The sequence below is a fragment of the Cuculus canorus genome, chromosome 4 (genome assembly GCF_017976375.1).
Source record: "Cuculus canorus isolate bCucCan1 chromosome 4, bCucCan1.pri, whole genome shotgun sequence".
NCBI classification, from domain to species: Eukaryota; Metazoa; Chordata; class Aves; order Cuculiformes; family Cuculidae; genus Cuculus; species Cuculus canorus.
Genome location: NC_071404.1, coordinates 53,848,376 through 53,871,980, shown reverse-complemented (window position 1 = coordinate 53,871,980; position 23,605 = coordinate 53,848,376). Strand labels below are relative to the sequence as shown.

At 42.5% G+C, this 23,605-nt stretch overlaps 1 protein-coding gene across 1 annotated transcript; it reads right to left on the bottom strand.

Annotated features, from left to right (window-relative positions):
- Positions 1–1,878: 1,878 nt before the first annotated feature.
- Positions 1,879–8,106, bottom strand: CISD2 (CDGSH iron sulfur domain 2). The gene is made up of 3 exons (XM_054065213.1): positions 7,844–8,106; positions 3,818–4,029; positions 1,879–2,808 (listed from the first exon to the last, which is right to left on the bottom strand). Exons 1-3 carry the CDS (start codon positions 7,944–7,946, stop codon positions 2,719–2,721), a joined length of 405 nt encoding a protein of 134 aa, XP_053921188.1. The 5' UTR covers positions 7,947–8,106; the 3' UTR covers positions 1,879–2,718.
- Between the last annotated feature and the right edge of the window lie 15,499 nt (positions 8,107–23,605).

Sequence of the window (23,605 nt, the reverse complement as noted above, 5' to 3'; positions counted from 1 at the left end):
AGCAGAGACAGACACGCTATGACTTAATTAGTTTTGGTAGAAGGCTATGTATTAAGAGATCATAATGTCTGTAAACCTAATTAATAAGATGAGAGAATATGGGGTTCTGTTCATCAGTGACTGCCTATAAACTAATTCTACTTGAGTAAAACTTCTACTTGAGTAAAACCTTCAAAGCGATGTTGGATCGTTCAAGGCCAGGTTGGGTGGGACCTTGGGCAGCCTGATCTAGTGGGATGTGTCCCTGCTCATTGCAGGGGGGTTGGATGATTAAGGTCCCTTCCAACCCAAACTATCCTATGACTATGATTCTATGAAAACTTTCAGGAGAAGAAGCTTTATAGAGTTCATTTATTCATAAACTTTCATAAGAAGTAGAGAGATCACTACACCAATTTTGAAATCTGTTCAGTAATGGACGTGTGATGTGTGAGGATTATAGCCCTTTAAATTTGAATACAACCTTAAGCATGCAAGCAAACCCCTGACAAACAGTCCTTGTTCACGATAGCCTAATACCTGTTCACCATTACAACAGCATCTCATAAATCAGATGTATCATGTTACCTTAAAATCAGCACACTCTCAATTTATTTGATTACTCCCACCATTCTGAGCGTTTGAATAGCTATACCGATGAAAAGTGTCATCTTGTTCTCTAATTTAAATGAAATTGAATCTATTTTCCTTTCCTCGCCACCATAAGAAGTTTCTCACAAGACTGCTTTCCCTCAGCTTTTATCAAATCCTAAAGAAGAATCAGGTGGAAGGTATTACATAGACCTGCAGATCTAAAATGAAATAATGATTTATAATGTTCCTCTCCTTGCCTTCCAGATAGAATGAAACATTTGCATCTTGTCATGAAAAGAAATGGCACTAAGAACTCCAGTACCTGAAGGGGGGGGGTACTAGAAAGCTGGGGAGGGGCTGTAGTGATAGGATGAGGGACAGCGGCTATAAACTGGAGAGGGGCAGATTTAGACTAGGCATAAGGAGCAGTTTCTTCTTCACTATGAGGGTGGTGAGACACTGGCACAGGTTGCCCAGGGAAGCTGTGGATGCCCCATCCCTGGAGGCATTCAAGGCTAGGTTGGATGGGGCCTTGGGCAGCCTGGGCTGGTGGGAAGTTTCACTGCCCATGGAAGGGGATGGAACTAGATGATCTCTAAGGTCCCTTCCAACCCAAACCATTCTATGATTCTATGAACCTATGAGGCTGGTTTTTTTAACAAGTATCATGACAATTTCAGCTGATTTTAAATAGCAGTTAACTTTGAGAGAGAAGATTTAACTTCTTATAAGAGTCTGCGCAGTTGAAGTCATGAAATTGAAAACCACCTCCCTTTTAACAAAATGACATGGAATCATTCATGAATAAAACCTAAATAAATTCAAGCCAGTAAAATCTTTATGCCATGCCAATCTCTTATTTGCAGGAAATAAAATTAGAGCAGAATGTGCAGTAAACTGTAACCTGAGGATTCCCGCTGCCACAGACATAATTGCAGGCATGATGCGCAAGAGTGCTGAGAACAGTATGTGTGCAGTTTCAGAAGGTTCACAAGAACATCTGCAGCAGAAGTGTCTGAGTACAGCGTGTTCCTGGTGGCGAACAGTGGGCAGTTACAGTGGGCAGCATATGGGAAGGGAAAAGACAGAAATTGGCCATCTGGAAGCAGAGAGTCACGCAGGCCAGGGGATGCGGCAGTAATGTAATTATATGCACTGCCTGCGCTCTCTTTTTCAGCCTAGCTGAACAGAATAGTGAACTTAGACTGAAGTCTAAAACTAACTGTGAAACACTCATGATGTAATTCAGCCACAAAACAGTAACTGATACAGCTTTTCCATTTTGCTTTTTAAATGAGATAAAATTTTGTGCCACCCATACTTCAAGTACATTTACTTTGTCTTATAGTTGCCATAAGTCAGACACCTTTCTCTAAATGTATGTTTTACAAGTTTATTTGTAGTGTGTTTTATCTATTGTCCAAATTCATAATCAAAGGACACAATTCTGTTGCCATAAGAGTAAAAAGGCATGTCATGTCCTGCCAAGTTTAGCTTCCCCTGATTTTGCCTCAAGACTGTGAAGACTTGGTCAACTGCCTCAGTCCGGGTCTTCATTAGCATTAGGGGCAAATCTATCCCTTTGTGCAGGGCTTCCAAATTAGGTTACAAAAGTCATCCAGGGGCAAGACATGACCAAGCAGATCCTAGCAGGTAATTAACATGGCTGTGCTGCCAGCACTCAATAGTACATTTGGGTATATTCACAAAGGATGAATTTAATACTCTTTTTCTCCCATTGAAGCGCACCTAAATTTTTTCCTGGAAAGCAGAATTAAAACACGGCTTCTCAGCCAAACAAGTCTGAGCAAAACAAAAGTGCATTTGGAAATAGTGACAGTTTTATAATTGAATGCTCATACAAAATAGGCTTAATTGTAAGAAGTCATTTTATTTTTTAAATAAATGACTTATTTACAGAGATAGTTACTTTACAGTTTTACAAAGCAGAAATAGTTCTTCTCAGAATAAATTATCAAGACAGTGACAGATTTAGCACTGTCTAAATGCAGTTTATTCCAAAAAGAAATCTACAGCAATCATAAGACTAAATCATACAAATCACATCATAAACTGCTGTCCCTTCCAACTACAATAGTATAAAAAGACTTTTTATCAGTCATGATTTAGTGGATTAAGCATCTGCTATACTTCTTTCTTCTTGAGTATTAGTGGACCCACGTTATCTCCTGTTAATTCATTGTGCTTGTTGTGGGAGCCATCACAGACAGGGAACTGGAAGAAAACATACATGAAGAGTTAGCGTAACTCTGTTCAGAAGTTGCATGGTGATTTTTAGACTTCCTCCTATGCCAAGAGCACTTTGGTAATGTTGCTAGTTTCTCCTACTACTTTCCATTTCGACATCAAACTCCCTGTCTACTATCAGACACGCTCCTAAGGAAATAAACACTGCTAATAGGTAATTAAGTTTGTGAGGTCCTAAAATAGCTGTTCTTAGACACAAAGCTAGGGACAAAGCCTCTTCCATGAAAGAACAGCAAGCGAAGCAACCATCACAGCCACAAATGGTTTAAGGTTTATTGTGGAACTAGTAAAATTGGTCTTAACAGATTCAGTCATTTACAACCAGAAAGGACTGTTTCAAGAAAGGCTGAAATACCTTGCTGAAGTGATTACTCTGAAAGGAAAATAGTTGAGAGGTTTCTTTGGTCCAGAGCAGATTTTTTCTTAAAGCAGGAAAGCATTTGTCCAGAGAAGACAAAACCAGAGTGCAGTCAGGACATTCAAAAGAAATTGAGAGCAGATGAAAGACCCATGTACATCTAGTTGATTTGGGGGATATGGATTACCCAAACCAGTCATCTGCTGGCTGCTCTGGACTAAAGGCGGATATGCTCTCCCTCACCAGTACAGGTTCAACCTTAACCTTACTTTCATTCTAATTTGAACAACTTTCTAAGCACTGTTTCTGCAAAATAGTTATCTTCTAATTAGCTGCAATGTATTTCCAAATGTTAAACAAGGCTTGCTTGGTTTTAATATACTCACACGTGGTCAATCTGTGTTTGCAGAAAAAAGCCTACTGCGCTTCTTACAAGTTTCTACAGTTGCTGTCTGCACGTAGATAGGTTTACAGTGGAGAAAAATAAGAACTGTGCCATTCTCAAAAACCAAGAACATGTTCTACCTCCAGAGAGAATCAACAGGTCAACATGTAGCAGAACTGATAAAAATATGCAAGTATCAGTCACTAATCCTACAGTAACACAAAGTGTCTTACCGTCTTGGAACGCCAACACCTGCAGTAAGCTTTAGTGAGGCACAGATCTTCAATGTTTATTTCATTCACTACTTTTGGATTTTCCTTCTGGATCTTGAGGTTAATCAAGCTATCCTTCTGTTGTTTCTTCTTATGGAGGAACGGACGAACAGCAAGGTAACCGAGCAAGGCCAGCACACCCAGGAAAGGCAGTAACCGCAGCCATTCTGAAACTAAAAACAGGTGGAATTTAGATTGGCTCCTGACACCACTTCAGTATGATGCAGCATCAGCTACTCTCAAATGACTTAGGCTTAGGGTAGGGAACGGGGCTGCTCAGTCAGCAAGGCTCTGAGGGCAAACAAGACTGTGGGCAAGTCTTAAAGACAGATCACACTGATTAAAACCTGGGTTTTACTGTGACCAAGGTAAAAATCTCCTAGAATTTCATCTGAAGTTTAATTTTAATGCTCTACAAGACAATTGGATAGAAGAAAACAAATCTAAAACAAGTATCAGACACACAGAAATGAAGAACCCTAAAATTACAAGGACTCTGCTCACCTGAGATAAACCACCACTGTGTACTACAAAATCGAGCATGATTACATGCAGTCATTATATTCTGTGCTGGTATGTTAACATTCTGTATAGAAAAAATATTTAGTATGTTTTAGAATTAATTTTAATTGTTTATAACTTTTATACATAATTTATATTTTTATAAGCAATTGAATTAAAAACAATTTAACTACTTATTTCAGATTTTTAGCTTCTTGAAATTTTCCTCATTTGATTTTGTTCCAAGGTTTTTTTTAGAAACTTTTGGTAGAAACTATACAGATTATTAGATAAGCACTAGCAAAACCTTCAGGTTTTTTGTGGTTATTTTTCAGACTTCTCTTTGCTTGGGGATCTGTAACCAGTTTCCAAAATTCACAAAGAGAAAGAATAGAGCCCTGAGATCAGGTAAGTCAACCCACAGAAAATCGCTTTACCAAGCCAAGGAACAAACTTTGAAGTACAGGTAAGAGATTCAAGTATCCTCTGCAGACCCACCTGCCTTGATAAATGTTCTAGACACACTGGTGAGAGAAAATACTTACTGGGCCTAAGAAGTTTATCAGGACTTGGCATAAGATCTATATGTATTAAAGTTTTTTTCCAGCAAAAACATGCTGTGACAATACTCCAGTGCAATTTAAGTACCATGGGGCAATAAAAGTGAGAGCATTTTTCTAAATTTCTGGAGAAAAGAGTAAATCTAAACACTCGTATAAGAAATGAAAGACAGTTTAAAAATATTTTAAAATGAGAAACAAAGCAGTGTAATGGACTGGAGCACAAATAGCTATACAAGCACTTTGTAAGACAGCCTGCCTCACCATGGTCTTCATCACTGGCTGCAGGGGAATTTCTTCCTCCCCCTCTTTCTTCACTGACCTCAGTGTCTGCAGAGTTGTTTCTCTCACATAGTCCCAGTCCTCTCTCCAGCTGAAATTGCTACTGTGCAGATATTTTTCCCCACTTCTTAAATACACTATTCCAGAGGCACTACCTCCATCACTGACTGGCTCAGCCTTGGCCAGCAGCTGGTCCATCTCAGAGTTGTCTGGCATCGGCCTTGTCAGACATTGGGGAAGCTTCTAGCAGCTTCTCACAGAAGCCACCCCTGTAGACCCCTGCTACCAAAACCCCGCCACGCAAACCCAACACATAATATAATCTTCTCTATTGTCTAATAGTCTTTCACTAGAGGTAATTCCATAGATATGACCCTGTAAGTTGCTGCTGCGAAATAACTCCCAGAATTGGGCCCTCCTGCTCTTAAAGGGTTGACTTTAGGAGAGGACAAACTAAGACAACAACAATGTAGAAAAGGTGGCACTTGCTGAAGTAATCTGTTTTTCTCACATGAAACTTCAGACTGACAACAGTTCTGACAGCAGATAAGTACAAGGCTTTTCAATGAGAAATGAAGTTTCAATGATTTTTCAATAACTCCTAAGCACTAAGAGAAGACCATTGTTTAATTTAGGTGCTTAAGATGTGGCAACCTATGATTTCCTTTTGAAAAGTCTCACCATGCTGCATCTACGCTATGCCATAACTTGAGCATCTTGTACAGTTTTGCTGGTTTTTCCTCCATTTTCTTGTTTAGCACAAGACCAGATGAAGAAATCACTAAGAACTAGAGGCAGTGGATTTTTTTTCAGGTACGTGTATTAAATCTACCAGGTTTCAAAGCAATTTCTGACTCAGTTCTTTGGTTTACCTTTGTTTAATATTATTGGGACTAACATTTTACATGTTTGGTCTCCATTTAAGGTTTCAGTTGCTTGCTTGTTCCTTCCCTTAAAATTCAAGTAAGTACCTGTCATGGGGTAAATAACATGACAGAAAACCAGTTCTCCCCAGTGATAATGTTCTAACCAGGCATTTTCAGAATAAATTATATTACTACTATGTAGAGTATATAGAGACTGCACAAATAATCCTGTTACAGAAATGAAGCAAGAAGAAATTAAACTCAAACATCACTAAGCTTACTTTTAAGTACAATTTATGATTAAAAGGGAATGACTTAAGTAGGAAACTGCCAAATGCTAGGAATATCAGAAGCTGCATCGTTCTGGAGTTTACTTATTTCCCTTATTTCCAACTTTGTAGCAGCCAAATTTCTCTTTTCGGTAAATATAATTAACAGCATTCTCAGATGAGACAGTAGTTGTGGAGAAAGAAGAATGGCTTATTTAAAATGGGTTTCACTGTCCAGGGAAATATAACGTGGCTTAAAGTTTAAAAGCAGCATAAATATGTTATGGGAAAAAGTACTCAAAACCTAGTATTAAATAAATTGTGCCTGTTCTAACTGAAATCATTATCAAGTACCGTTGACATGGCATACGTTAGTGCTGCAAGATAAACATATACGGTTAATTCTACACTTTGGAGACTTTCTATTTCCAGAGTTTCCATTAGAGCATTCCTCTTTAAGATTAGTTCAGTGATAACAAATGTCATTTGACGCTACTTGAGGTTCTGCCTGTATTATCACTGCTGAGCCTCGGCACAGACAGTTCCAGTTTGCAAAGCATTGAAACACACTCAACACCTAAAGAATTTGCTAGCAGTTGGCTTGCTTTCTTGTACTCTTTGTGATAGGGCTAGGATTAATTAATAGATACTTTCACTCCTTCATCCAGAAAATATATATAAAAATTATGAATAAGCCCCCCCAACTTTGTGTACCTAGCAGGCTCCCAGAAACAGCTTTTTTTTTTTTAAGAAGTACAGAAAATCTCTTTAAACTTTATGCAAATTTAGAGGCAGTGTTTTAGGCCTTCAGCTAATTAACGAACGTGGCCTCCGACTTGCTGGTACTTGCACAGAGAAGTCTTCTGAGTACAGTACAAGCGAGCCGAGCCATACATTTTACTCTGACCGTTATAATTTACCTCCCAGGGCATCTCAAACGATTTGTCAGGCAATTTTCTGCAGAAACAGGGGATGCAACCTTTGGGGTGCCCCCTACTGTAACAGGCACCTTGCCTAGCCCCGCCCGGAGAAGCCGAGCTGTGCCTGGAGAAGGGGTGGAAACCGCAGCCCGACACGGGACGGGTGTGGGGCAGGAGTACCCGGCATCGCCCGACCCAGCCCCGCGAGAAGGGGGACAAGGGCAGGGAGACACGGGCGGAGGAGAGGGAAGCAGGGGGACACGGGCTGGGATGGAGGGAAGCTGGGGAACACGGGCTGGGGGGGGTAAGAAATGGGCTGAGGCAAGGGACCACGGATTGGGGGGGCGACGACACAAGGGATGGGGAGGGGGACACGGGATGGGGGACACAAGGGATGGGGGGGGACGGACACACGGGATGGGGGACACATGGAAGGGAGGGGGGACACACAGAATGAGGGGGGAAAGAAGGTAGAACACGGCTGAGGAACGGGAAAAAGAGGGTCACGGTCCAAGGGTTCGGGAAGAAGCAGGCCACAGGTGGGAAGAGGCCGCCGGTTCCCCCCCGCACCACCCACTCCGCCAGCTACCTGTGAGGCGGATGAAGCCGCCGACACTCTCGGGCAGCGGCAGGCGCTTGAGGTAGGCGGGCAGCTGGACCTTAACGATGCGGGCGAGGCTCTCCAGCACCATGGCGGCCGGCAGCGAGGGGAGTGCGCCGCGGCCACACGCGGCCCCCTCCGCGCCGCGCGCGCGCCCGCCGGGCCTCGCGTGCGCCGAGAGGCGGGGCGGATGAGCCGGAAGCCACACGCGCGTGCGCGGAGCCGCTAGGCCGGGGCAGCGGGCGAGGGAGCGGGGCCACGTGAAGGGGCGGGGCTTTGTGTGGAATACGCATGCGCAGATCCGCGGAGGGGGGCGGCCCAAGAAGGCGGTGCGGAGCGGTAAGGCCTACAGGCGGGGTACGGGGCCCCAGAGCAGGCGGGACTTTGGAGTGGGGTGCGCATGCGCGGCGCATAGGGGCGGGGCCACTAGAGGGGACGGGAACTTGGGTCAGTGCTGCGCATGCGCAGAGTAGCGGGGACGGAACTCGGTATGGTCGACAGGCAGGGGTGGGGCCAGATTAGGGGCGTTGATTTTGTGAGCAGGGACTGCACATGCGCGGTGCCGCGTGGGTCGGGGCTTGTGGCGGTGTTGCGCATGCGCAGGGAGCAGAACGGACGCCAGGCAGGGTGGGGAACGGGCACGAGGGGGAGAAGGGAAGTGGCCAGGCGGGGGCGGGGCCAGGCCAGAGGAGGGGGCAGTATTGGTGTGGTGCTGCGCATGCGTGGTGCCGCTAAAAGGGAGGGAATGGTTGGGCGGCCAGGGGGGAACGGGGGACTGGGTTTTCGTGTGCTGCTGCGCATGCGCGGGGGCGGGGACGATCCCGGCAACGGGGAGCCTTTAGCTGCGGGGGGGGGGTGGGGCCTTGGGTGCGCATGCGCAGTGCAACGGGGCTGCAAGTGGTGGGTGTGGTCACTCGACGGGACAGAGCTCGGCGCATGCGCGGAGCCACGGGCAATGGGTGGTGGTGCGCATGTGCAGGGCTGCGGGAGGGGGCGGTCATTGTTCTGTGCTGAGCGTGCGCGGGTAGGTGGCTGAGAGCTGCGCATGCGCAGTGCGGCGGGCCGGGATCCCGAGTGCGGAGGTGCCGCTAGGCGGCGCGCGGGCGGTGCCGGCCGTTGCCGCTAGGAGGGAGCGGCAGTGCGAGCTGAGGCCCGCGCCTGGCCGGGCCGGGCCGGGCCGGCGGCAGCCAGCGAGTTCCCCCGAGCGCGCTGCTGTCCTGAGGCGGGGGGGGGAGGGAACGGTCTGTGGGAGTGTCCAGGCGGTCTGTGGTGGCGCGGGAGGCCTCGCTGTGAAGGTACAGCCAGGGAGGTGGGGAACTGCGGCTTTATTGCGTGCCTTCTGGTTTGTAGGGTGTGTGCTGTCAACCTGTTACATGGTGATGGTCTGAGGGCTGGAGCCCCTCTGCGATGAGGAGGGGCTGAGAGAGATGAGGTTCTTCAGCCTGGAGAAGGCTCTGGGGACACCTTAGAGTGACCTTCCAGTACCTGAAGGGGCTACAGGAAAGCTGGGGAGGGACTGTTCACCGAAGCTTGTAGTGATAGGACAAGGGGGGTTGGGTATAAACTGGAGAGGGGCAGATTTAGACTAGGCATAAGGAGCAATTTCTTCTTCACTGTGAGAGTGGTGAGGTACTGGCATAGGTTGCCCAGGGAAGCTGTGGGTGCCCCATTGGAGGTGTTCAAGGCCAGGTTGGATGGGGCCTTGGGCAGCCTGGGCTGCTGGGAGGTGTCCCTGCCCATGGCAGGGTGGTTGGAACTGGATGATCTTTAAGGTCCCTTCCAACCCAAACCATTTTATGATTCACATTGATGATCTCAAAAATATTGACATAAAAGACTGAAAAGTTTTCTCCATGTGAACATGTTTATCATCTGGTGTCATAACATCTGAACTGGGATAACATGAGTGCAGAGAGGTTTAATATTACAGGGAGAGGCCCATCCACCTCATGTTTGGCACTTCTTTGTGCAGAAGAAACTGTATCTCTGAGCATATTTTTTAATTGTATTTCATTTTACGTCAACGAGATTGGTAATTTTGGCATAGAAAACTCTCGCTGTATAGTCAGGTGTAAAGTGGGAGGTACGCAGCCATTCTGGGTCAATTTAGACAATCCAGCCACATCTTAACATTCTTGCAATAGTCCTTTGGGTATAAGTCTAACACCATTTGGTTCAAGATGCTTTGCTACTGTGAGTGAATCTATCAGGTGCTAATAGATACAGCACAGAGCATCTTCAGGAAAGCTGAAGCAGTGCAGTCTTCCCCAAAGATGTATCTTCTTCCTTACCTGATCTTGATGGCAGCATAGTTTTCTTTCCTTCCTCAGTGTATGGAAACCACACCATATCTGCTCATATCAACTCTGCGCTTTTCCTGTCAGCCCAGGATTGATAATTAAGAAGTTTTGAGTAAGTTAATAGAGTTGAGCAAAGCCATGGAAGAACAATTGTAGGTATTTCTTAAGTCATATGAACCCACTGGTCAGTTGGTAGTCATGTGTGCCTTGTATTGACTAGAATATACAAACCCAATGCTAGATCTGTTTCACTAGTTTGCCTTAATGATCGATTCACAACAATCTTAACCATAAGTTAGAATCACCATAAAGAACTAAGGCAAAAAAAAACCCCAAAAAACAGATACTGGAAGGTAGATTTAAGACAAACAAATCCAGCTTGTTTGTGCTCCTAGCCTGAATATTACTTTTCAGCCTGTGACCCTACCTTAACATTTACTGATGAATCATCTTTAGCTAGTGAGACTATTCCTGTGATCTCAGAGTATCTTAGTTCCCTGCCTCACCTAAGTTTATGCTTCTAATGACTACGTCTAACAGGTGATTCCTTTTGTGTAGGCAAATGCTATTAGAAAAGATAATGAAAGAGCAAAACGCTTGATTATTCTGCAAAGATTGCAAATCAGATGTCATGATGTTACTTTGTTTGTGAAACTTTCTGAGGGAAGAATATATAAGGTTGAAGATATATAAGGTCAGTCCTCCAGCTCTGAATCAAACAGCTTTCCATTGAAGTTGAGAGCCTCTTTCCCTCCCTCCTTCTCCTTCCTTTCTTCTGCTCTTCCAGCCTCCTTTGAATGCTAGCTGTGATACTGGGAGCACCGCTAACATTTCACTGAAGCTCCTGAGCCTTGCTGTGCTGCCTTTGATCAGCACTCTGTTGGACAATCTGCACGTGTTGCAGAGAGGAACTGTTCTCACTGTGCCTCGCCTGTCTGCATAGATATCAGTTTCATGAGTCATGGGTGGGTTTGGTATATGATAGGCTGAAGTCATAGATAATGGAACAGCTATAAAGAAAATGAAGAATGAATGAGATTCTTAACTGAAGGAGAGGCAAAAAATGGTTTTGGAAATCCAGATTGATCTGGGGCTTAAGGAGATGCGTGTTCACTCTCCAGCCTGGCCACAGGCTTCCTGTTTGCCTTAATGGGAAAAATGTAAGCTGCAAGCTTGCTCAATCCTGTGGAAGAGAACAGGGGTTTATGCAGTAGTCTGTCTTCAGGAACTATGTAACGGGGTGAGAACTTAAAATCAGTCAGCATCAGGAGGTTTACCAAGCAGGTGTGAAATCTTCTTCTGCTACACATGTTTAACACCCTACACAGATGTTCTTATTCCACAGGCAGCTTGTTTCTCCAGGATTTTATCAGCATCCTTTTCAACTTTGCCTCAAATCTGTTTGGTGTCTTGAAAATTTTCTAGCTTTTTGGGGGGGCAGAGTAATATGCAACAATTCATTTTTGCATATTTAACTTCAGTTTGTGAACTGTTCAAAAGTAAAGATTGTCTCTGCTTATATGCTTCATGCTGAATTTGGCCACTGAAACTCTGGTATTGGTTAGAATATATAGGAGTCACTAATAAAAATAACAGCACAAAAAGCCCAAGCATAGATACTTGTACGGAACCTGATACTGAAATATGATTATTGCTTTCAGCAGTAGGTATCCTCTATAACTAGGATTTTTCTTCTATCAAGAACATTACAAGTAAGATGAAGCATGGAGCCCCCATGAAGAGATCTACATAGTTAGTGCTAGCTTCTACACAGAATTCCCAAAAGAGAACCAGCCTAATTAACTTGCTTCTATACATGCTTTGATGAGAATGGCAGAAAAGTTCATGGTGCAGATGCAGAATTTATTTTGCCAAGAATAATATCATTACAACGTAGCTGCATTGGTCCAGCTTACAGTAGAAATAAGAGTTGCCTTCAGCATTCATAAGTCTGGTTGGTCCTGGTCCAGCAGACTGAGCATAGGTGAAAAGTTCGTTGCGTTCCTTCTCTTGTTAACCTTCAAAATTTCTTAATTTCCCTATGCCTTTAATTCAGCTGTTAAATGAGATAATACCAGTGTGTCTAGAACAGTAAGCTTTGCAAAGGAAAAGAACATTTATATTTTTTTTTTTTATTGTATTTTACTAAGTACACACCAGTAAAAATAAAAGATGAAAGGCCCTGAAGCAGCAGACACACAGTCCTTCCATCTCTAAACCAGGCCTAAGTAGCACAGTCATTTGCTCAGCACTCTTTCATGGTAATGAGCTTTTCTATCAACAGGATGAGTCCTGTTGTTAAAAACATTTTCTTGGAATTTGGCATTGTCATTTTCATTACTGAGTGCCTGGAATACTCTCTGCAGTGGGCAGAAGTACTATTGTCAACTAAAAGCTGTCCTGTCACCCAAGAGCTTGCTTCTGTGATCAACAAACACAAGCCTCTCTCTAGGAGGAAGCTAAATCTCTCCCTTTGTATTCAAATCGCTTCACAATGGGGCTTGATTAGCTGCTGTTCCTGCTGTAGCAAGGATCTCTCTCTCTTCCACTTCCCAAAACGCAAGCAAAATCATTACACCCAGAAGGGCTGTAGGAACTGGGATTCATTTCATGCGATGTCTTCATCAATTACTTATGCAGCACTGTCAACACATGACTATTAAATACCTGAATCCCCAAAAATAAGGAGTCTGGCTTAAAAACGTAAGCCATACAGCCTTATATATAGGTTACTTTCCTCTATTATATGCTTATGAACATTGCAAGCAAGTTGCAACTGCACTTGTGCAGGTAAGGTTTTTATTTCTTTTTACACCCAGAGGCTTAATTGCCTTGAGAAGAAAGCTGAGATTGTCATGTTTTCACTTGATTCTGAGAATTGGCACCTGAAGTGTCTTCTGCTAGTGTTTATTGAAAATATCTAATATTCTGTGGTGGGCAGAGTGTTCAAGAGAAAAATGACTTTAGGAAACAAATCACATTTATAATTGAACCAATATGGCAAATTCGTGATAGCAAGATATTCATATTGTAATATTACTTCTAAATTAGCATGACGTTACTTTCTAATCTAACTAATGTCCAGGAATTTTACAATGTCACTATTATGTTTTGGAAGCAGGTGCTATTGTAATTGCCTGAGTACAATGACTGCAGTGTCTTACTAATGGCATGTATTATTGTTGAATTTTAAAAATCCCCGTGGTTTAGAATGCTATTTACTGTCACGGATTGTAACAAATTAATTTGTGAAAGGAATGAAAACAGGAATGTAGAGAAAAATGACAAGATTTCTAAGAATTTAATCAATGGCAGCCTTGCGTGTGAGAGAACAGAGCGGGAGACACTGGTTTTGTTTAGTCAAGAAAAGATACCATGCTCTGGTTTCTCAGCCACAGGTTTAACATTTATTTTCTTCTGACTACTACTGCTGGAGAGTGGGAAATGCTACCCATGAATCATGGGTATGAAACAAATTTGAGGAAAACCCCAAATGAGAAAGAATAGGTGCACTCAGTGCTAATTTACAAGATAACCCCAGATAAAGTTCAGTTACTTTCTATTTCCAAGCTGGAATGGTCTTTTTATGCAGTGGTCAGCACTGGTCAACAGCAGTGGCTCCTACAGCTACTATAATATTTGGAAAAATAGCGCAAGATGAAACTATGAATATCCACTCTAAGTCGGTGATTTCAACTGCCTTTATTTGAAGTATAGAAAATAACAAGCTGTGTGACATGAAACTACTGTAATTAACGTAAGTCAGGTAACACTAATGATGCATAAGAGAGTACACAGTAAATATATATCATTGCAATGAGTTTTAAATTTTGACCCATTACATCTTTCCATCCACATTAGGTAGCTGATCTGTTATGTAATGCTCATGAGGATCCAGACTGATGTGATCGCTGGTCGCATACAGACTTGCACAAATTTGGAACTTTATTGGCTTTTAGGGAGTTGCTAATCCATAACTGTTTTCCTCAAATCAGAACAAGTTTCCTTGAGATTTACTAATATGCTTGCAAAAGACCAGATATGTTACTGATTTGTGGCAGGTCCTGCTTGGTTTGTTGCCATAAATCAGGCTGCAAAATCCCCAGATTGTCCCCTGGGAGGAAGCTGCAGTGATATAAAACAGATACATCCTCTCCTATGCTAAAGGACCTACAGAGGACAAAGCCGGTATAATCTGGGAAGTACACACTGCTAAATGAACAGACAAGAAGTAAAACCACTATCAAAACACTAGAAGCTGTTTTCTAATGATGGGAACTCTAGGGAAAAGAAGCTATATATTTGTCAATATAGTCTCAGCAAGAGACTGCTCAACATTCCCTTTTAAACTGCATTGATCTTTTCTGTCAGTGAAGTCTGTATATGCTTGACCAGGTAACTAAGGGTATATTTCTTTCCTTAGTACTTTACTCCTTTGGCATTACAGTTGTCACTGAAAGATATTTCCTTCATTTTGGAAGGCAAAGGTAAGAACGCCACAACAGTAATTCCTGTGACGCGATGTGCATTCGTCAGCAGTGGCTAATTATAGCACGGAAAAACTATAATCTTCCCCTGCTGAGGATATGACCTCTGCAATATGATGGCACTCCTAAGTTCTTCCTGTGTCATGATGCCCACAGACACTGCAGTAAACCAGCAATTTATCATTCCTTCTCAGGCTGCTGTATAACAACAGTGCTGTGGAGATTTCTAAGCCTGCTTCCCTTTTCCAAGGGGGCATTGACAGTAACCCATACTCCTTCTCAGTTATCTCAGAATAAAGAGGAACAAAAAACCCCAAACCACCATGCCTCTTCAATTTCAGGCAACAAATATATCTATAACAGATGGAGATGAAAGCAAAGGGAAAGTAGCTATCTTGATTCCAAGGCCAGGACACGGAGTAGTACTACAGCAGGTAAATAAGATTAATATAGTCTCTTTTATGCCTATCTTATTAATGCTTTTTCTTTTCTATTTTTTCCAGGCACTCCCTGTGTTCCACACTGCAGATCAGCTATAACACAGTGCATTTCGAGATGTAGGTAGTTGGCAGTTTCCTAGAAGATTTGTAAGTTAATTCCTCACTTAGTTTGCAAGATATTGCAGAATTTTACATAAATTCTGTACTTTATCCCAAATCAGGGAGCTGTAAGGTCTGTAAATACATTTTTTTTTTTTTTTTTTTTTTTTTTTAGAAAAATGAGTCTCTTTTTTAACTCTTTGAATCAGCAGAGAAAGCAACCAATACAGTAAGTGGCATATAAACATATCACCTCAAAGTTTACAAAACTTACTTTACAGGAAATGTAAGTAATGACTGTAAAGGGTAAACATTAAATGAAAAATAAATACATGATAATGAAGAGGTATTCATCTTGAGCAACATGCTAAGAGAGCGCTTTTGGAAACTAGAAAAGATCCTAGTGCCACCTTTTTTTAGAGCAGGCAGTCTTTTATTGAAAATTAGTCTTGTCATAGGTAGATGTAGTTAATTTAGTAAGATGCTTTAGAATGTTTTAAACTGCTTTCCCAAGGAGAATTACAGTATTTTTATTAACTTTTTTTTTTACACTTTTATGTGAGTCATTTTTACAGCTTTAGGGACAGATGTATTATAATTATTCAGAAAATGGGAACAGTAGAAATGGATTCCACACACAGTCCTTCAAATTGCCTATCCAATGTGAGCTGGTACTGTCAAATAACCTGAATGATGTAAAGGTAAATGTAGCATTTAGTCTCTAAGTGTCTGAGTCCTCCATGTCTAATTACAGCAGTGTTTGCTTTTCTAATATGGGAGGTAAACAGATATCATTAAGTCATTTAACATAGGCCACCAAATAGTCAGGAAGGACTAAGAAATTATCTTTTACCATGTTAACTTGAATTTAAATCACTATGACTGAGAAAATTAGTATCTTGAATCACACTTAGGTCCTTAAGTCAGTATTTTTCAATTTTTTTTTTAGGATGATCTCCCGTTATCTAAAGCAAAAAAATAATTGCAGCTCTCATTGTCTTTATAAAAATGAATTAACGTCTATTGCTTGTAGAAGTGACAAGTGTATATACTATTTCTTGAAAGGTTGAAAAGTGTGCTTGACCTTGAAGAATCAAAGTAGCCAGCAGTGCAGAAGGTAGGTGGCCTTTGCTTTATAATTTGCAAAATTTTCAACAACTTGCCAGCACCTGACCATGGCTTTAAATTGGAAGGTGAAAGATTTAGATTAGACATTAGGAAGGAATTCTTCACTTTGAGGGTGGTGAGGCACCAGCACAGGTTGCCCAGGGAAGTTGTGGCTGCCCCATCCCTGGAGGCGTTCAAGGCCAGGTTGGATGGGACCTTGAGCAGCCTGGTCCTGTGGTAGGTGTCTCTGCGCATGGCAGGGGTAGTAGAACTGGATGATCTTTAAGGTCCCTCCAACCTAAACCATTCTGTGATGATTCTGTGATTCTATGCTTCATGACTACCGTGTGTGTCACAACCCATCCTTTCAGAAATACTGCCCTGATCCATCCCCCTAGCCATAATGATGAACAGTGTAATAACTGGCTAATTGCAGTATTGGTCATTTAGAGTCATCAACAGTATTTCCTGAGTTACAATATGACAGCAAACAAGAATAATAGTCCTTCCTTCTAAGAGATACATTTGGCTGTAATTATCTGGACATTTGAGGTCTAAGCATACTCTTGGACATCTTATGGTTAACTGGAACATAGCAAAAACTGAACAGATCAGTCAAAACTTCAAAGATGAGGTTGCTCAAAAGGACAAAAAGAAAAGTGAAATGTCTCCTAGTAACTCATGATAGTTGGCTAGTTAAATCCATTGTCTAGATACACGGCACGCCAGTCAGTTCAAAGACAAACAAAACAAACAAACAAACAAAAAAACCCGGAAGTATTTCTGTGGCCTTTCTTATTTTCCTAAGTCATTATTTTAAATTAAGTGAATATGGCATCAAACAATTAAAACAATTCAGTCTACAAGGCTATGTAATAATTTCCCCATGGAAACATAGTATGATTATGTATAAAACAGAATGGGGGGGAAAAAAAAGAGAGAATGTCCTACAGGGAAAAAAAGCCTCTAAGTGAAGAGTGACAGAAAATCCACCTGCTGCCTCTGTCGAGGTGTAATGTCTAATTAGCTACAAACGAGAATGATTCATCAGCAGGACTGCCTCAGAAGGAGGGGAAATGGCCAAGAAAAGTAGTTTGCTGCGGGCCATTTGGGAAGTCAATGGTACTAGGGCTCCTAACTCAGAGAGGATCCATGCCCCTGGTCTTCTGGGAACAATGGCTGATCTCTGTGGGGAAAACTCCTAAGATAAAAAGCGATTTATACTTCAGTATAAAGTACACCATTCATGTCCTGATTAGCTCAGACTGACTAATTCCCTGTAACTCCATTCAAACAACAAAAATTGTACTCAGCATGTAGCAAGCCAGGTGAATGGAAGCCTACACTTCAATCAGCACAGTGTGTTGTGAAGTCTGAACAGCCTTGTCTATACTAGGGAGCCTGTGAAACACATTGGCTCCATCAAAGGTTGTGGTTTGGTTAGTATATTTGCATCCTGGAACAATCATTGGAGGAGCAACCGAATTAGGATGGTCCAAATCTGACTAGTGATCAATTACGTCAAAGTAATAAAAAATAGACATATCTTGAAAGCTCTTCAGAGTCTTTTGATGTCTCTCTTAGTAAACACAACAGGCCAAATGAAGTAGTGCTGAATACCGCTGTAAGAGGTTGGTCATTTTCAGTAACAGTGTACCTCCTACAGACTTAGCGTGCAGTCTGAAGGCAGCCTGAGGGGACAAAAAACAGGTAGAACAAGGAAAAGCAACCACCTCCAAAGGGATAAGGTAAACTAGGTCACTGTTAAACTTCTTATTGAAGAGCTCTCCAACAGATGTACCTGGCCTATTGAAATTGTTAGAACTGTGATTTGCTCCAGAGAGCTGAATTCAGCTGGTGTTACCTTATTTTAGCAACTATGACTAATTGCTCGGCCCCTTGCCCCCCTATTTTAAGATGCTATTTTGACATGTATGTATGTCTGTGTTTATTGAGGAATGTAAAGAATTCATATGAAAGAGGAAAGCAAAGGTTAGTTAGTAACTGGATGACAGGAAAACTTCTTGTTTTCCAAAAATGGCATCGTAATTACGCCATGCACGTGCTCATTTGAGTGTCATGCTTCAATATCCTTAGAGCTGAATCAGCATAGAAAATGAATACTCTTGTTGACACAAACTGCTGCTGACTTGAAAGGAATAGCTTTTGTATTTAGATCAAATAGTAGGTTTTTTGGAAAAAAAAAAAAAAGAATATTCTGTATGAATACTAATAAATATCCTGTAGCAATTTTCAGAGATTTCATTGTTTAGGTCTATGAAAATAACATAATGAATTTTGTGTTGTAGAAACTTTCTTCTTGTAAAATAGCTGCTATTTTCTGTAAAGATTTCATGAGAAGTGAAGAATCTTCTTTAACTGAAAGAAAACTATATTGTCAGGAGACAAAAAAGCCCAATTAAGTGCTTATCGAAATCCTGAAGACTGGAAAATTTTGTGGTGTTCTGTTGATCATGGTGTGAGTTACTGAAATATTTTATATTCCTGTGAATCTCATGTGATCTTGTGCGAGCCATGGAACCTTAGCACGCTGTTATTCAGCAAAGCATTCAAGCTTTTCACTGGGACTCATGTGGACTTAAATGTTAGATCTTACAACTCCTTACATAGAGCCGCAACAACTTAATATGCATTAATGTAGGGACTCGGTGTTTCACCCCATGACCTAGCAGTGAGACAAAAGGCACTAATATGCAAAGGAAATCTGTGGTATAGCTTGGAAATTTGGAATATTTGTGGAAATTTGTGGAATAGCTTACTTTTTGTCTAAGGTTCCTTAGGAAGCTAGATGCTGCCTAACACATTGAGCTTGGGCTGGACTCCAGATGTGAAAGGGTTTTGCTACCTCCTTTTCCACAACAGAAGGAGACATAATGGTCCCAGATGTGATATCAGCTAGGGAATTGAGTGCACAGTACAAAGGCTGTACTGTGACCGTGACGTCGTTCTTGAAGGGGAGAAGCCCCCAGCCACACAGGGAGGGCTGTGACAGTCTTTGCTATTTAAAAACATGAATCAGGAGGAACCCAATGTCATCCCCAAACCTGTTTTGCTTTCATGGCACTTTGGTTGGCAAATTCAGCCTTTTTATTTGTTGTGTTTAAGAAAAGGGAACAGTCTTATTTTATCAGCTTGCTTCTGTGATCTTTTTCTTTGTGGTCTCCACTGAATCAAAAAGGGTTCCCAATAAGGTGATTTTTGAGCAGATTAAAGAGGGATTTGACTGCAAGCTTGAATCATGATAATTAAAGGAAAAACAAGTTGAACAGGATGCTGAAGAGAAAATTGAGGCCTGGTAATACATGCAAACAGGGAGAAGCTGTTGTTGTTGTTCATCTTCTTAGCACTTCGTTTTTCAGCAGCAGAAGCTGTTGCATTTTGTCTCCTCCAAACAGGAACTATTAATGATCTACCAGATGGAATAATAAGAATGTCTTGGTTTTGTTGAAGTAATATTTTTCTTTCTTCAAAAGGAAGATCTCTTTGGAAATTTTTGGTATCTTGTTGCCCTCTTTCCCCTCAGACAGACGAAGGGTCCTCTACAGAACGCTGCTTGATGTCCAGGTTGCTCCATGTCTCCCCCCTTTCTGGAGACAGGTAGAACAGCATGCTCAGGATTTGAAAATGGTTGGTCTCAGGCAAGTGGAAGTGAAAAACTGAAATGGATGTGCAAGCAAGCTACACTAACCTTTAAACTAAGACTGGGCTGTTTTTCCCTCAGGTACCCTCTATGCTGAGAAGTGCTATCACAATGTATCAAGGTGGTATCTATTCATGCTTGCTCTGCTGCACCATCACAAAGCAGCTGAAATGGGCTGGGAAATTCAGCCTTTGGAGGAGGCTGCAGAAGGCTCTGGAATGTCATACTTGAAAAATCAAACAAAATTCAAAGATGGAGTTCAAGTCAGCTGGTCTGTTCCCAGTACTTTTGCACAAACTCTTTACTACTGTGCCACATTACTGAGCTATTATTTGTAATAAAGGTCTGAAAATCTAACCTTGCTCCACTACTATATGAGGACTGGACATGGTAATACCTCTCTTAGCTATTTCTGAGGCTTAGCTTCAAAAATCAAATTAAAATGAAGCAAACCCATGTAAACTGGGTAGTCTCACAGTGAGTTGCAACAGCCATATTCCGTAACTTTCATCCGAGCCTCTAGCATTTTATGTAACTTTACGAGGTATCTGTGTAAGTGGCATTATAGTACACCTCCTGCTTATTGTGAAGGTGAGAAACTCTTTGTGCATGGCACATCAGTATATTAAGGTTAAGCGGCCTTACTTGTCTGAGTATTCCTACTGAAATAAGAAGAAGCTGTGTGAGTTTATTTATTTCTGAACACTGAGGGGAGAATACATCATTTTTACCTCACAGTTTGAGGAAGAAGGGATGAGAGTGAGAAGTATAACGTTTCCCAACATGGACTGTGTCCTGTGACTTGCAGAAATGGCCACAGAACTGTGAGTACACATCTTGTTTTTCAGTCCCGCACAAGTAATAATTTTTTATTCTTTTTCCTAAGTGTATTTAAAGGTAAGTATATAAATTGCTGTACTTGTTTAAAAAAAAAGACCAGTGAGTGTAATAAAGTGTTTGTCTAAACAGATAAACACAATATGCAAACCTGTTTCTGCGTAGTGGCCATAAACAAGCTGTAAAACACATTTTAAATTCTACTGGAGGTCAAATGCTAATAGAGGTATTGATTTTAAGAGGTAACTGTTGAAAGGCACACAGACAAAACTTGATTTACCTGATGAACAGTACCTGTTGTCTTAAATTAGTAGGGAAATTTACACACTGTCAACAGTATGTTTGTGCTGTTCTATATTCTTTTCATTATACAATAAAATGTGAATCGCAAGCCAGATCAAAATTCTTAATATAGAGTGATATTAGAGGTCATTAATCTCAAACAGTAATTAAAAATGTACAACTGGAATACTGTTAAGTGCCAATATCTCATGAGATGAATGTAAAATTTCAGGAAGTTTGTAAGCAACCTACAAGGCAGAGTGACAGGAAGTACCTACGACAGGAGGACAGAGACACTAGTGATTTGGAGCAGTTTGTTAGCATCCATACTCCAGAACAGGCAAGAACAACAAAGTGTTCTTCAGCAATATTCTTGATTAAGGTGATAAAAACATTAATGAAATAGTTGGGGGTTATACTTCCTGAATATTCTGTTCAGTACTATTGAAATAACAAGCAGAAAATGAAGGCTGAATAAGGAGTCTGCTAGGAATGGTTTAGGTGATTACAGAAGGATAGCTGAACTTAACAAGTACAAGGCATTGTTTTCTGTGTAGCCTGTAGATGATGTGGATGCTGAAAAATTATGGCAGTCCTACTACAGTACTGTTTTTAAAATAAAAAAGAGCATTGCTCCCCTAATTCACCACTGGCTATTCTCAAGGTTCATACTGAAAACTTTGTTACACAATCAGGTTTTCTGAATACTTTGCTTTCCCCAAACAAGCAATCATTAACATCCTAGATAGCAAGAAAGCTCAACAGTAGTGCAATAAAGCCATAGTAACAAATGCAAACTTGGTTCAGTGCAAAGGATTTAGCTAATTATCATCCGTACTCCCTGGGTGGCAAATGCCATGTCTATTAATGCAATATATCCCCTTGCTACAGAAGAAGGGCACTCTGGCCGTGCTTCTTTGCTTGTTACTTCATGGACGTGGAGTAGGAGTCCTTCCCCATGTACACAATGATGCATAAATCTACACAATTTATTACTATGAGGAAAATGAGCCTGGCTGAGAGCAAATTGTTGACCCGTGCTGTGCAAAAGAAAAAAAAAAGCCTCCTAGGGGCTGGAAGTGTTGCAGAAGGTATCACTGCAAGTTAAAACATTATTTGCCACCCCCTGCACTGACAGTCTGTTACTGCATTTCCCCTTTGGTGCTGTTTTTTCCCTATACTGGACGTTCAGTTTACGTTTTGATATGCCAGTACAGCAAAGTTCCACGGTCTGGCTCTCGCCCCCAGGCCTGGACTCCTGATTGATGCTGCTTCTCTCCCAGGCAAGAGGAGACCCTTAGCTCTGTAGCTGGGGCCACAGTGATAATATGGCCTCCACTCTCCCACCCGAACGCCCTCCTTGGTCCACACCCCGCCAAGCGCCGCGGCAGATCAGGCTGTGGAAGTACTGGGCTTGTTTCTCTGGAGGCAGAACAATGCTGGAACCTCACAGAATATCCTGAGTTGGAAGGGACCCACAAGGACCATTGAGTCCAACATTTATCCCTGTGTAGGACAATGCCAGTATTCACACTGTGTGTTTGAGTGCATTGTCTAAAGGGTTCTGCGATATTGACAGGCTGAGAGAGTTAGGCTTGTTCAGCCTGGAGAAGGCTCCGAGGAGATCTTACAGCAACCTTCCAGTACCTGAAAGGGGCTGCAAGAAAGCTGGAGAGGGCCTTTTCATGTCTTGTGGTGATAGGACAAGGGAGAACAATAAAAGTAGAGAGGGGCAGATTTAGACTAGACATTAGGAAGAATTCCTTCACTATGAAGTGGTGAGGCACTGGCGCAGGATGCCCAGTGAAGTTGTGGCCGCCTGGAGGTGTTCAAGGCCAGGTTGGATGGGGCCTTGGGCAGTCTGATTTGGCGGGACGTGTCCCTGCCCATGGCAGGGGGTTGGAGCTAGATGATCTTTTAACGTCCCTTCCAATCCAAACCATTGCATGATTCTAAGATTGTCAAGCTTGGCAGCATGACCGCTTCCCTGGGCAGCTGACCCAGTGCTCCTCCACCCTTTGGGTAAAAGACCTTTTCCTAGTATCCTCCCTTGGCACATTCCTGCCGTTCCCTTGGGTCCTTTCATTGGTCACCAGAGAGAAGAGATCAGCCCCTGCTCCTCCTCCTTCCCTTGTGAGAAAGCTGTAAACTGCGATGAGGTCACCCCTCCATCTCCTCCACGATGAACAGACCAAGTGACTTCAGCTTCTCCTCATACACCTTCCCCTCTAAACCCTTCATCACCTTAGTGGCCTCCTCTGGACACCCTCCAACACCTGATATCATTTTTATATTGCAACACCCCGAACAGCACTCAGGGCAGGCCGCGCCGGGTCAGAGCGGATGGGGACAGTCGCCCCCCTCAGCCCGGTACCGCGCAGGACGCGCCGCAGGCACCGCTGCCTCTGTCGAGTGGATCGCGGATCATTAACGCGCGGAAGGATCCGGCGCGCGGCATCAGTGCACAGATAGAGATCCGGCCGCCACCGCCATTTCGTGGGAGGACGGGGCGGAGCCTGCGATCAGGGGGCCGCGCG

What these genes read in the sequence shown, in the direction of transcription:
- CISD2 (XM_054065213.1), bottom strand. Translation starts at nt 7,946, where the DNA reads ATGGTGCTGGAGAGCCTCGCCCGCATCGTTAAGGTCCAGCTGCCCGCC. An exon ending in CGGCTTCATCCGCCTCACAG is followed by an intron (nt 4,030 to 7,843) that starts GTAGCTGGCGGA and finishes ACCTGTTTTTAG; the next exon opens with TTTCAGAATGGCTGCGGTTA. An exon ending in GGTGTTGGCGTTCCAAGACG is followed by an intron (nt 2,809 to 3,817) that starts GTAAGACACTTT and finishes GTTTTCTTCCAG; the next exon opens with TTCCCTGTCTGTGATGGCTC.